Source organism: Peromyscus eremicus, chromosome 1, assembly GCF_949786415.1.
Source record: "Peromyscus eremicus chromosome 1, PerEre_H2_v1, whole genome shotgun sequence".
NCBI lineage: Eukaryota > Metazoa > Chordata > Mammalia > Rodentia > Cricetidae > Peromyscus > Peromyscus eremicus.
This window is the reverse complement of record NC_081416.1, coordinates 117,357,297-117,371,259: the sequence shown is the minus strand read 5'-3', so window position 1 is coordinate 117,371,259 and position 13,963 is coordinate 117,357,297. Positions and strand designations below refer to the sequence as shown.

General features: G+C 44.3%; 1 protein-coding gene across 2 annotated transcripts in view; it reads right to left on the bottom strand.

Moving 5' to 3' along the window:
- The window catches only part of Sec11a (SEC11 homolog A, signal peptidase complex subunit), a 40,784-nt gene that overhangs the window by 17,417 nt on the left and 9,404 nt on the right, over window positions 1-13,963 (bottom strand). Inside the window, exons 1-2 of one of the 2 annotated variants that reach the window (XM_059272366.1) lie at window positions 9,075-9,182; window positions 5,263-5,372 (exon numbers count right to left, since the gene is read on the bottom strand). In XM_059272366.1, the coding sequence (XP_059128349.1) occupies window positions 5,263-5,345 (83 nt within the window). In that variant the 5' untranslated portion in view covers window positions 5,346-5,372; window positions 9,075-9,182. Of the gene's footprint in view, window positions 1-5,262; window positions 5,373-9,074; window positions 9,183-13,963 lie in introns of those variants that run through there. The other variant, XM_059272365.1, reaches the window with a different exon arrangement.

The window sequence follows — 13,963 nt, the reverse complement described above, 5'->3', positions numbered from 1 at the left end:
GCACCTGGGAGGCAGAGGCAGCAGGACTGAGTTCGATGTCAGCCTGAGCCACATGTCAAGACTGTGCCCCCCAAATCAAAATAAATAAATCAAACATATAAAGTACGTAGTAGAGGGTAGGGAGGCATGGGAGTGACTATGCTTGTATACCTTATGTAAAAACAGCCCTATGCCAAACTAGCCACAAACAATGGCTCAGCAGTTAAGAGCTGCTCTTACAGAGGACCTAAGTTCAATTCCCAACACCCAGATGACGGCTTCCATCCTCTCTAACTCTATTCCAGGGGATCTGATGCCCTCTTCTGACCTCCACAGGCACCAAGCACAGAAGTGGTGCACAGACATGCATGCCGGCAAAACACCTATACACATAAAACAATACAATTTAAAAATAGTAACAAATAGAAAATTGACTAATGCAAAAGAAATCTTAAATATTAAAAAGTATGTAGTATGCCTGCCCAAAGATGGCACACACCTTTAATCCCAGCACTTGGGAGTCAGAGGCAGGCAGAAATCTGTGAGTTCGAGGCCAGCCTGGTCTACTGAATGAGTTCCAGGACAAGCTAGGGCTACACAGAGAAACCCTGTCTTGGGGGGGGCGGGGGCGGGGAGTACATGGTGAGACCATTTAACATGTTGTTATCACCACTATTATTCTGTTATTATTTGTGGTGTTGGAGAGTGAAATCCTGACCTTCCTCATGCTATGTAAACATTTTACCACTGAACTACACCCCCAGGTTACAAGGATCATTAAAAAAATAAAACTAGCTGAGCAGTGGTGGTGCACGCCTTTAATCCCAGCACTCGGGAGGCAGTGCCAGGAGGATCACTGTGAGTTCAAGGCCAACCTGGTCTACAGAGCGAGATCCAGGACAGGCACCAAAACTACACAGAGAAACCCTGTCTCAAAAAAAACAAAAACAAAAAATAAAAAATAAAATAAAACTGAGGAAAATTGTTTAAACATTAAATGAATTAGTAGTAAATCTAATATCTGATTAAATTATACCCCTTATTGTGTTGTTTTTTGAGACAGGGTTTCTCTGTGTACCCTGGCTGTCCTGGAACTCATTCTGTAGACCAGGCTGGCCTCTAACTCAGAGAGATCACCTGTCTCTGCCGCCCAAGTGCTGGGATTAAAGGGGTGCATCACCACTACCTGGCTAAATTACACTTTTAATACGCCAAACATGCTTCCATTTTCCCTTTTAAAATGAGACAGGGTTACATGTATCCCTGGCTGGCCTTGAACTGGATATGTAGCAGAGAAGGACCTTGAATATCTGATCTTTCTGTCTCTACTTCCTGAGTCTTGGATCAAAGGTATACACTGCCACACATTAAAAAAACAAACAAATGAGCAAAAACTGTATGGGTGTTTCACATGCATGCATGTATGTTTGTGTATTGTGTGCATACCTAGTGCCCTCAGAGGCCAGAAGAGGTATGGTAGCACTATAGTCAGATTAGATGGAACGATGTAGCCCAGGTCGGCACCAAACTCAAGATCCTCTTGCTTCAGCCTCCCAGGTGCTTGAATGTCAGGTATGAGCTACCACATTCAATGACACTTTTAGTTTTTTAACTGACACATTGAAAAATGCATACATTGGTGCTGGAGAAATGGCTCTTGCTACCAAGTCTGATGGTCTGAGTTCAATCCTGGTTCTCACATGGTGGAAAGAACCGACGCCCACAAGTTATCCTCTGACCTCTACACGTACATCTTGGCACATGTGCATCTATACACTTCCACAAATAAATAAGTGTAATAAAAAGTTTATATATTGGGGCCTGGGACTCAGACTAATCGGGCAGGGTGCCTGCCTGGCAAGCAAAAACCCTAAGTTCAATTCCCAGCACTACATACCGGGCATGTTGGCAGACGCCTAGAAGCCTAGCACTTGGGAGAGAGGGAGAAGGAAGAGAAATTCAAGGCCATGCTTGACTACATATAGAATTCAAGCAGCTTGAACTATATGATTTCACAAAAGCAGGGAGTGGGAAGCCAGGTGTATTGGCGCACGCCTTTAATGCCAGTACTCTGGATGCAGAGGCAGGTGGATCTCTCTGAGTTTGAGACCAGCCTGGTCTACAGAGTGAGTTCCAGGACAGTCAGGGCTACAGAGAGACCCTGTCTCAGAAAAAAAAAGAAAGAAAGAAAGAAAGAAAAGAAAAAGAAAGAAAGAAAACAAATAAACAAAACCAATTCCCTTCCCACTCCCAAAAAGGAAGCAAAGTAAGAAAAAAGCAGCAGCAAAAGCAGGGAAGCTCTGAGTTTGTGCCTGGCCTGAGCCATGCAGCAAGACCTGGTCTAAAGAAAAAACCGACTGACAGGAGGGAGATCTTCAGAGAAAAGGCAATTCATGCTTCTGTGGCCGGGAAGGGCTTTCACTGAGGGAACATCCCAACACTGAGGGGACATCCCAACACTGAGAGGAGAGAGCATGACGCAGCCGGAAGGGGAGGGGAGCACCGTGAGAGTTTCTTCTGGGTTACTTCAGATTTCACTCTCTTCACTGGAGGTACTGAACTTCAAGGACCTTAAAGTCTACCTGTGGTCAGCTATGCCTAGGAGGACTCATGCAAACTGAGTTTACCTTTAGGGCTTTGGTGAAATTGCTGGATTCTGGGAATAAAACTCTCTGACATGATTTATTATATTAACGGAGATTTCAGGTAATAGGCAAAGCTTTTTTTCTTCCCCGAGATAGTGCTTGACACTCAATATATAGATAGAGCTGATGGACTTTAAACTTGAAAAGCGGGGGCTGGAGAGATGGCTCAGAGGTTAAGAGCACTGACTGCTCTTCCAGAGGTCCTGAGTTCAATTCCCAGCACCCACATGGTGGCTCACAACCATCTGCAATGAGATCTGGCACCCTCTTCTGTATACATAATAAATAAATAAATCTTTAAAAAAAAAAAATAAATAAAAAAAATAAACTTGAAAAGCTCCTCTACCTCCTGAGTACTGGATTAAATGCATGCCCTGTACACCCAGCTCAAAGCTCCTCTACCTCCTGAGTATTGGATTAAATGTATGCCCTGTACACCCAGCTCAAAGCTCCTCTACCTCCTGAGTACTGGATTAAATGCATGCTCTGTACATTAAGCTCAAAGCTTATTTTTTCTGCCTTTACATAGCTGTTAAAACAACAACAATAACAACAACAACCTAGCTGGGGATGATGTCAATAGGCAGAAGACCAAAGATCACTCCAAGTTCAAGGCCAGCCGTCTACATAGTGAGTTCCAGGCTAGCCAGGGCTACACAGCAAGACCCTGCCTCAAATAGTGTGAGACATTATCTCAAAAACCCAAACCAAAAGCACTACCTTAATTTTGCTAGGGGTCACGTAGCAGCAGAGCATTCGCCTAGCACACAGGGTGGTCCCTCGGCTTCTCCAACACTGAAAACATGTGTCCAGAGTACTGCCCCATTTTAACCTGGTCTTATGTTCCAATCCTGAAGTAGAGAGCTTCAGTTCGTGCTGCCGTCCAGCACTAAGGGAACACCAACCACACTACTGGGAGGAGGTACAGGGCTTGGGTCATGGAAGTTCCTCTGGGAGACTCCTGCTGGGGCTATTTCCGATTTAGTCCTCTTTAGCCATCAGGAGCTGACTGAGACCACTGGGATAAACCGGAACTGGACTAGGGGACTTGGTAGAAAAGAAAAAAATGATGGTAGCTGATATGGTTGCTATATACCTATAATCTTAGCACTTGGAAGTCTGAGGTAGGAGGATCATGAATTCAATGCCAGCATAGGCAAAACTGTTTAAAAAGGAAGAAAGGCAAACATTCTAATCTTTTGTTTTGGTTTGGTTTTCTTTTTTTTTTTTTTTTTCTTTTTTTGGTTTTTCAAGACAGAGTTTCTCTGTGTAGCTTTGGAGCCTGTCCTGGAACTCATTCTGTAGATCAGGCTGACCTCGAACTCACAGAGATCCACCTGGCTTTGCCTCCCGAGTGCTGGGATTAAAACGCCCGGCTGTTCTAACAGTCTTACCATAGAAACTCAACAGACAGTCTTATCATAGAAACTCAACAGAGAATGGAGAGCCTTATGAAAATGGCAGGCACACTTATGGTAGTGATTGTGGTGGTCTCGCAGGTCTATTAAAAATTACTGCTTCTGCATATCATTCATACCTACTTAAGTCCTAAAGAGGAAGGTAGCTAACTCAACTTCAACAACGGGGACAGCTGCCTTCTTCCTATTTGTACTGTATTAGCTCCAGAAAGGACTTGAGAGGTTAGAAAATAAGTCCCCAAATAAGACAGAGCTATAATGATTCAATTAAATAACCACATAGTAATTTCCAAAAATTAGTTGCTAAATTAGGTTTTAAAATCAGTAAGATTTATAGTGCAAAAATAGGAAATGGAAACAAGGTGGAAAAAAATTCAGTATTTTCACCAAAAGAGATGGTATTATTCCCTTCAAAATTCCTGGAGTCCAGCTTAGAAATGTCATTTAAAGGTCAAGAGAAAATATGGAAATAATTAGTGAGGCTGCTAGCACTGACTACATGATGCAGGAACACTCTTTAGTGGAGGCCTATGCAGCCTAGTGAACTAAGCTCCAGGCCTCGTACACTCTGCACACTAAGGAGCAAAAAGAGAGAAGAATCTGAGGAAAAAAGTACAATGAACGAAATACACTTTCTTAAGGGAGGAACCAAAAATAAAGTCCACATAGCAACCTTTTCATTGTTGTTTTTTTAAGACAGCCTTCTCATGGAGCCCGGGTTGCCTATGATCTCCATATATAGCTAAGACTGGCCTTGAACTCCTGATCCTCCTGCCCGATTCCTGAGTGCTGGGATTACGGGCATGAGCCACCACATTCAGCACACAGCAACCAATGAGTAGAAAGGATCCTGGAGAAACAGCTCAGTGGTTAAGGGCACACACTGCTCGAACAGAGGACCTGAGTTTGATACTCACGATGGGCAGCTCATAACCACCTGTTTGTCTTCTGGCCACCTGCATTCGCATGCATATCCTCCCCCACCACATATATGTATAATTAAAAACAATTGTTTTTAAAGAAAAGGATATGGGTCCTTTGGGGTTCAGAATGGAAACGCCTCCCATGGTATTTCTTACAACTGAGTAGAAACCGATTTCCTTCTGGGCTCTCTCCTAGGTAATAGTTTCTAAGGAACTGGTATACAACTATTTATTGAATACCTCTATTTTTCTCCCAAGTAACCCCAGCAATTCTGTTTTGAAAAAGAACAGTGTTACCTGAGCACCACCACAATTGGACTCTCACTTCCGGTTATCACCATCAGCCCCTTCCAGATCATTAGTGCCGAGGAGACAATCATTCCAAAATTTAGGACTTGGTAGTATAGCTGCAGGAACAAAGAGAAGAAATCAGATCCACTATTATTCTCCTCAGGCAAGTAAATGATAGTAGCTATTAATGTAAGAGTTTCAAGTAGCCAAGATAGGGATGTAGCTGTTGGTAGAGTACTTGTCTAGCATGTGCAAAGCCCAGGGTTCAATCCCCAGCACTGCATAAGACCGGGCGTGGTGACTCATGCCTATAATCCTAGCATGCAGGAGGTGGAGTGAGGAGGAGGTAAAAAGTCCATCATTATCAGGCTACTTACTGAGTTTGAGGCCTACCTTGGCCAGAAGACCACCTAAAAAATAAATACATCTAGGGAAGAGAAAAAGAAAGTACCATACCATTAAACTATCAAAATACATAAATGGGAGGGAAAACCTTTCTTAAAAGTTTCAAGTAATCATCACGGTGTCCAGGCTACAATTCCAGCACTTGGGCAGTACTACACGAATGTGAGGCCAGCCTGGGCTACATGGTGAGTTCTAGGACCAAAAACAAAAACCCAAACAAACAAAAAGCCCAAAGTTTCAAAGTAGTACCACTAATGGCTGCTGAAGTCCTGAGCCTTTCTTCTTAGAGCGGTGTCTCAGGGAGCCCGAGGTGGCCTCAAACCAAGGAGCTGAAGCTAGCCTTGAACTCCAGATCTGCTTCCACCTCCCAAGTGCTACTGTAGGTACACACCACAACAGGACCTTTTTTTTTTTTTGGTTTTTCGAGACAGGGTTTCTCTGTGGTGTTTTGGTGTCTGTCCTAGATCTCGCTCTGTAGACTAGGCTGGCCTCGAACTCACAGAGATCCGCCTGGCTCTACCTCCCGAGTGCTGGCATTAAAGGCGTGCGCCACCACCGCCCAGCTAGACTTTTTTTTTTTTTTTTGAGACATTCTTTAAAGTAAAATTTAAAACCAACACTCCTCTTACCCAAAGGGCATTCCTAAATTCTGTTTGCTAAAACACCAGTAACATCTATGTAGTAACTAATATTTCAGAACCTTGCACTGTTTCATTTGGGCTGCTTGTCTCCCTCAACAACCCCTGAGTAACCCCTCCCCAACCCAGGGGGGAAAAAAGCCAGCCAGGCGGTGGTGGTGCACACCTTTAATCCCAGCACTCGGGAGGCAGAAACAGGCAGATCTCTGTGAGTTTGAGACCAACCTGGTCTACAGAGTGAGTTCCAGGACAGCTAGAGCTATGCAGAGAGATCTTGTCTAAAAAAAAAAAAACAAAAAACAAAAAGTATTCCAGAGTCAAGAACTATATAGGCCACATTTGTTTACTAAACTTGCACTACTCCACAAATTCTAAAATTTCCTATCTTGAACTGATACAACACTAAATCTACACTCATTGAAAGACATTTTAAATGAGAAAAATAGTAAAATTAGTGTTGAGTCAAGAATGAAAAAACAGCCAGGTGGCCTTTAATCCCAGTCCTCAGGAGGCAGAGGCAGGTGGACCTCTGTGAGTTCGAGGCCAGCCTGATCTACAGAGCTGGTTCTAGGACAGCTAGAGCTGTTACAAAGAGAAACCTATCTCAAAGAAAAAAAACAGGGACTGTGAGAGATGGTTCAGTAGTTAAGAGCACTCGCTACTCTTATAGAAGACCCAGCTTTGGTCCCCAGCACCCACATGGTTATTTACAACTGTCCATGGCTCCAGTTCCAGGGGCACCTGAACCTGCCTCTGGCCTCGGTAGGCACCAGGCACACATACTGTGTACTTACATACATGCAGGCAAAATACACACATTAAAAATAAAAAATATTAAAATTATTCATTTTTACTTTTTTCTGCCTTTATTTTTGAAACAGGATCTATGTAGTCCAAGTTAGTCTTTTTAAACTTTATGTGTATGAATGTTTCACCCTGCATGCATGTCTGTGCACATTGTGTGTGCCTGATGCTCTGAGTTCAAAAGAGGGTGTAAGATGTCCTGGAATCAAAATTAAGGATGGTTATAAAGTACCACGTGGGTGCTGGGAACTGAATCTGGGTCCTCTGTAAGAGAAACAAGCACTCTACATTAAATGTCAGGACCATCTCTCCAGCCCTCTCAATGATGGATTTAATGTATTTTATGCCGACCTTGAAACTCAAGATCCTGCCTCAGTCTCCAAAGTACTGGGATTATAGGTACCACCATGCAAAATATCCTTTATGGTTGGGACTTCCTTTCTTTTTGGGGTTTGAACTAGGATCCAATAAAAGGTTTCCCATTACATTTAGTTGTTAGGTCTCTAGTCTTTCCTAATATGGACTATCTTCCCAACTGCTTTTTTTCCATGCCATTTTCTGTTCTGTAGGTTGAGGAAAGGAGACTTATACCACAGAGTACATGTGGAGGTTAGAGGTCAACTTGGGGAAGTTGCTTCCCTTCTTCCACTATGTGGGTCCTAAGGTTCAAATTGAGGTCATGAGTCTTGAGGGGAAGAGACTTCATTGGCCCAACACCTAGCTCAGCTGTCTCCCAGACCATCGGTCACGTACAACTTGTTTGTTTTTGCGGTACTGGGGACTAAATGGCTTTCTGATGTTCTGGGTTTTTTTGAGTCAGGGCCTTGCCAAGTAGCCCTGGCTGGCCTAGAACTTGTCAAGTAGATCAGGTTGGTCTTAAATTTGGGTTAATGTTCCTGCCTCTGAGTGCTGTAATTACAGGTAAGTGTTACCATGCATGGCTTGAACTACATTTTTTTTTTAAATAGTAAAGCTGAACTTTTACTGTTCATAGTTTTAAAACCTTTATTTTTATATGTCAAGGTATACCATAAATATTTGGAGGCCCATATTATCTGCCTTATAGTTAAGGTTCTCTGTAATCTAAACTTAATAGGAAGGTTTCTTCCAGTACTTTCTAGCCCTACCCTTTCATTTGTCTTGGTACCTAGTCACCCTTTACCCACTTTTTCATATTACATTTAAAATTTTTTATTGTATGTGGGGCAAGAGTCTGGCTACATTGCCCAGGCTGGCCTCGAACTTCTGGTCCTCTGGCCTTGGCCTCAAGAGCAGCTAGAACCACTGAGGTGCATCACTGCACCCGGCTTGATAATTGCTCTTTAATTTTTTATTAATTCACTTGCAGTGCTAGTGATCAAAGCCAGGGCTTCACGTGTACTAAGGCAGGCACTAGTGAACTCCATGCCCCAGCCCTACAACTGCTGTTTAAAGAAGTAATCAGGAACAGAAATTGAAGGTTGGAGGCTGGAGAGATGGCTCTGTGGTTCCTGGCTGCTCCTCCAGAGGACCAGGGTTCAGTTCCCAGCACCTACATGGTGGTTCCCAACTGTCTGTAACTCTAGTTCCTGGATATCAGACGCTCTCTTCTGACCTCTATGGGCAACACACACACACACACACACACACACACACACACGCACGCACGCACGCACGCACGCGCACTCCTGGTTCATGTACATTCATACACACATGCAGGCGAAACACTCACACACACAAAATAAAGTTAAAAAAAGAAAAAAAATTTTAAACAATGAAGATTTATGTTTCTGTAAGAAGTTACTTTCCCATTGACATTGGTCCTCCCCTTTCCACAGACACAGGACACCACACTGACTATAGGAGCTTTACTCTGATTCAGCTAATCAAGATCGTCACCTACATTTTTAGTATTTTAGTTTCTTTTCCCCGATTCTGTGCTAAAATAATGGCAAACGCAATCTACAGTAGCAAAGGTTTATGAGTGCTCACAGTTCAAAGGGACAGTCCATCGCTGCGGGGAAGTCAAGACAAGTCACGGGAGCTTCAAGTAGCTGGTCATAGTCCAGCCACAGCCAGGAAGCAGAGAGAGGAAAAAAAAAGCTTGCCCAACATTCAGCTGGCTTTCTCCATTTTCTCCATTTATCCTCTGGCTAGGATAGTCCCACCCATAATTAAAATGGGCTTTTCCACATCAGTGAATGAATGCAGTCAAGGTAACCCCTCAGGTAATTCAAGATTCTGTCAGCTGACTAGCTAACCAGCACCCAGAGAGGTCACAGTCCCGCTGAGTGTAGTTCCTGAAAAGGACTAGTCAGTCAGTCTAGACAGAAGCACAGCATGCTAAACCTACGTCCTAGGTGAGCAGGGCATCCCACGCTCTTACTCCTCCTTCCTCTCTTCTAACCTGCCAAGAGACTCACTCCAAAGTCAAGTATACCGCTTTTACTTACTGCTTTCTTACCCTACATGCGAATACTTCGGGGTATAAATTATTAACAAAAAAGTGTTGTTATCTGCCTGGTATTGGCAGAAGAAGTTCCCCAACCTCATTCCACTTGGCCACACCAAGCCATTAGTAAGAAACTGTGACATGTGCACAATAACCACCACAGAACTGAATCACCCTTCTAAGAAGTGACCAGAACAGCATGTTCCTCATTGTTCAAGGGCAAACTATAAAAGAGGATTATTAAGTCCAACGAAAACATCGGGCATGCCACACACCTGTCATCCCTGCAGTGGGCAGCCAAGGTGTGTGTGGGGGCGGGGGACCTGCCAGTTGAAGGGCTACATGAGACTATCTCAAATTTTAAAAAAAAGAAAGAAAAGAGAATTAGTTTTTAAGCTCTGTTCAGCTAGGCAAGGTGGAGCATGTCTGTAACCTTAGCATCTGGGAGGCTAAGCAGGAAGAATGGCAGTTCCAGGCCAGCCTGGATACAGAGTGAGAGAGACCCTATTCCCAAAATCACCTCAGGCTGGGCTCAGTTGGTAGAGTACTTGCCTAGCATGCACAAAGCCCTGGTTTAGATCCACAGCTACACATACGCTGGGTATGACAATGCCCACCTAGCACTGGGGAGGTGGAGGCAGGAGGATCGTAAGTTCAAATTCATCCCCAACTACAGGAATCTGCCTCAGTTGCTCTTCTACCTTATTCTTTGAGTCAGTCTCTCAAACACAGAGCTCACAGACATGGCTACTCTTGCTAGCCAGTTGCTCAGGGAATCTCCTTGGGTCTCCACCTTCCAAGACTGGAATTACAAGCCCACCGCTACATTTATCCAGCATTCAGCATTTTTGTGGTACTGGGAATACGAGATCTGGTCCTCGTTTGCCTAGCATACACTTTAACCAACGCCACCCCAACAGAAAGCAGTTAAAACTGAATGAAAATAAAAATACAACACAACAGAATGTACAGGATATACCTACAAAAGTAATATACCGAGGGGATTTTTCTAACTGTAAAAGCCTGGTTGTTAAGAAGTCATCGCTGTCTTCAGTACTTGGGAGGTAAGACACCAGCTATATGGCACTCAGTATTGTGGAGCTGGAGTAAATGTCTAATATCCTCCAGTGAGTTACATGTACTGAAACAGCAACCAACACATTCTGTAGCTAGAATTCACTAGGCCAGTGGCCAATGAGATGTCTCAACATGTGAAGGCGCTTGCTGCCAAACCTGATCATCTGAATTCAATCAGGGACCCAAATGGTAGGAAAGTATTGAAAGTATTGACCTCCATATGTGCACCACCATGGCACTGGCACACACACACACACACACACACACACACACACACACACACACACACACGGGGAGGGGGGAGAGAAACAGAGATATAGAGCTAGAGATGGGGGGGTAAATAAATGTAATTAAAATTTTTTAAAGAAATACTTAAGATACGACCTGACAGTGTTTCCTATGCTCAAAACTCTCTAACATCTACTAATTTAAAGGCTTTAATTCCCAAAAGAGACAGAATTCTCTTAGAGAACACAACGGTTCCACTAACTAGAAGCTAAGAAAGCTGAGTACTATGGGCTCCTCATGCCACTGAATCAAAATGCAAGGAACTGAGATGCTACTGATTGATGACTGGTCTTGACTATCAGAGAGAAACTGAAAGTCTACCACACGTGAAGGAAGAAGTATAACTGGAAAAAGTAGATCCCGAGAACTCTTAGGTTCCCATAAAAGTTAGTGAAAATGTCCCAATTCCAGCAGGACTCTGTGACACTAGCCTAGTCCTTCAGTGGCAAAGGTCTGAGTCACCCCATCAGGAAAGGACTATGGCCAGTTTAGATCTTTGCCCAGAGAGGACGAAACAGCTATGGCCATGTGATCGACTATGGAAACAAAGGTTACATTCTATTAGTAGCATCCCTGCTTTCCTCTCTATGAGAGCTATGGTCAAAACAGGCGGGACCAGATGCCAAGGCGACCAAGGGCAGGTTGCAGCAGCTTTGTACTCTGTTAACGTGGGTAAAGCAACACAGCTTCCCCGAGTGCCCTTCGCTGTATGGTTCGGAGTTAAATCTGCCCCCGCAGGGCAACCTGCCAAAGCTCAGGGAAGGTGAGGGAAGCTGTGCTCATGTCTGAAGGTCACATGGTTACAGTGAGGGAGGGCACTGGGAGGCACTGCCAGAGTCCAGTTCGTCCTTGCTTCCCGCAGCTCTCGGTCTACTTCTGGCTGACAGATTACAAAAGCAACAGCCTTCCATGGCCTTCACCTGCTTTCCTCTACGGCCCTGCTCCAGTAGCCACATCCAGACTCAGGTCCATAGGAAATGTGGACTTACTCACCTGTACACACCAGAGGTTCACAAGAGCTAGTTGGTGATAATTTTCTCCTGAGAGAGTCTCATTATATAGCCCAGGCTGGCCTTAAACATGGTAATCCTCCTGCTGCAGAGTAATGAGATTACGGGTGTGGCCACCGAGCCCAGTAATGACAATTCTGATTCTCTAACTTCTTTTAGACTCTCATGTATGTAGCTTCTCCCACAATATGAAAGGTTATTTCTATAATAAATCTTTCATTCCATGTCTGTTAATAATGTTTTCACCAACCACACTGTGCCAGCTAACATACGTGTGATGGTTAGCTTTAACCATTAACTTGCCATACTCGAAATCACCCAAAAAGGGAGCCTCACCTGAAGGACTATCTAGATCTAACTGTCAGGGGGGAGTGTCTGTGGAGGGCTGTCTTGATGGTTAGCTGACCGAAACCACTGTGGGCAGCACCATTCCCTGGGCAGGGATCCGGGCTGTAGAAGAGTAGAAGGGCTGGTGAGAAGGAGCAAGCAGGCAGCATGAGTACATCCGATTCCCTCTGCTCCTGACTCTGGGTGCGGCGTGACTAGCTGCTTAAGTTCCTCCCTCAGTGATAACTAGTAACCTGGAGCGGTAAGGCAAATAAAGTCTTTCCTTTCCCACAATGCCTTTCAGTTGGTGTTTTATCACAGCAACAGAAAGGAAACGAGACGACTGTGTTTTCCAGGCAGTTTCTGTCCCTGTAAATACCTGTGTTTGGACTCTGTTCTCCTCGAGTCAGAAGACAACTCTCCTGAGGAAGAGCTACACTGCTCTTCTTTCCATATTCACATGAGCTGATGGGAATGAATAATGCTTTTAGGTCCACAGAGAAAATGGTTAAAGATGCAAAATATTGAGGAACAGTAGCAAAAAGAAGCCTTTAGGGGGCTGGAGAGATGGCTCAGAGGTTAAGAGCACTGCCTGCTGTTCCAGAGGTCCTGAGTTCAATTCCCAGCAACCATGTGGTGGCTCACAACCATCTGTAATGAGATCTGGTGCCCTCTTCTGACGTGTAGGCATACATAGAGGCAGAATGTTATATACATAATAAATGATCGAAGAAGAAGAAGAAGAAGAAGAAGAAGAAGAAGAAGAAGAAGAAGAAGAAGAAGCCGCCGCCACCGCCGCTGCTTTTTAAGCTTTATAAGTGCTGTACTCTAGATTTCCCAGTTTCAAATGACAGACAGTGATTTCTGGATGCTTAAAAGTATAATTGTGGCTGGGCAATGGTGGTGCACATCTTTAATCCCAGCACTTGAGAGGCAAAGGCAGGTGGATCTCCGTGAGTTCAATGCTAGCCTGGTTTACAGAGCTAGTTCCAGGACAGACAAGGCTACACAATAAGATCCTGTCTCAAAATCACACACACACACACACACACACACACACACACACACACACACACACAAATAACAAGCAAGCATGGTGGCACAGCCCTCTGATCCCAGCTACTCAGGAAGTTGAGGCAGGAGGATTTTAAGTTTGAGGCAGCCTAGGCAACTTAGAGAGACCCGTCTCAAAATAATATAGAGACCAAAGAGTGTAGCTCAGTGGAAGAGCATTTGGCTAATAAGCCCACACAGCCCTCTACTGACTCCTGAGTAGTGGCATAGAAAGCAGAAGTCGTGGACATTCTGTAATGTACCCACCCACCACCCACCGCAGGTACTCAGTTAGGCCCAGAGCTGAGAAATCACTGAGCTTCTGGTTCCTCTCTAAGGGTCGCTTCATTAAAAAGGGCAATGGAAAAGTGTTACTTTGACTTCAAATATCTGTTTAGGTGCCATTAAAAGTTGGGTAGTCCTGCTGAGAGGTGGTGGCACACACCTTTAATCGCAGCACTGGGGAGGCAGAGGCAGGTGGATCTCTGTGAGTTCGAGGCCAACCTGGTCTACAGAGTGAGTTCCAGGACAGCCAGGGCAACAGAGAAAAACCTTGTCTTGAAAAAAACCAGAAACCAAAAAACCAAAAAAAAGAAGAGTTGGATAATCCTAAAAAGCACACAATAAAAGATTTTATCAAGTCTTAAGGGCCTTACACTTGCCAGTGATGGTGT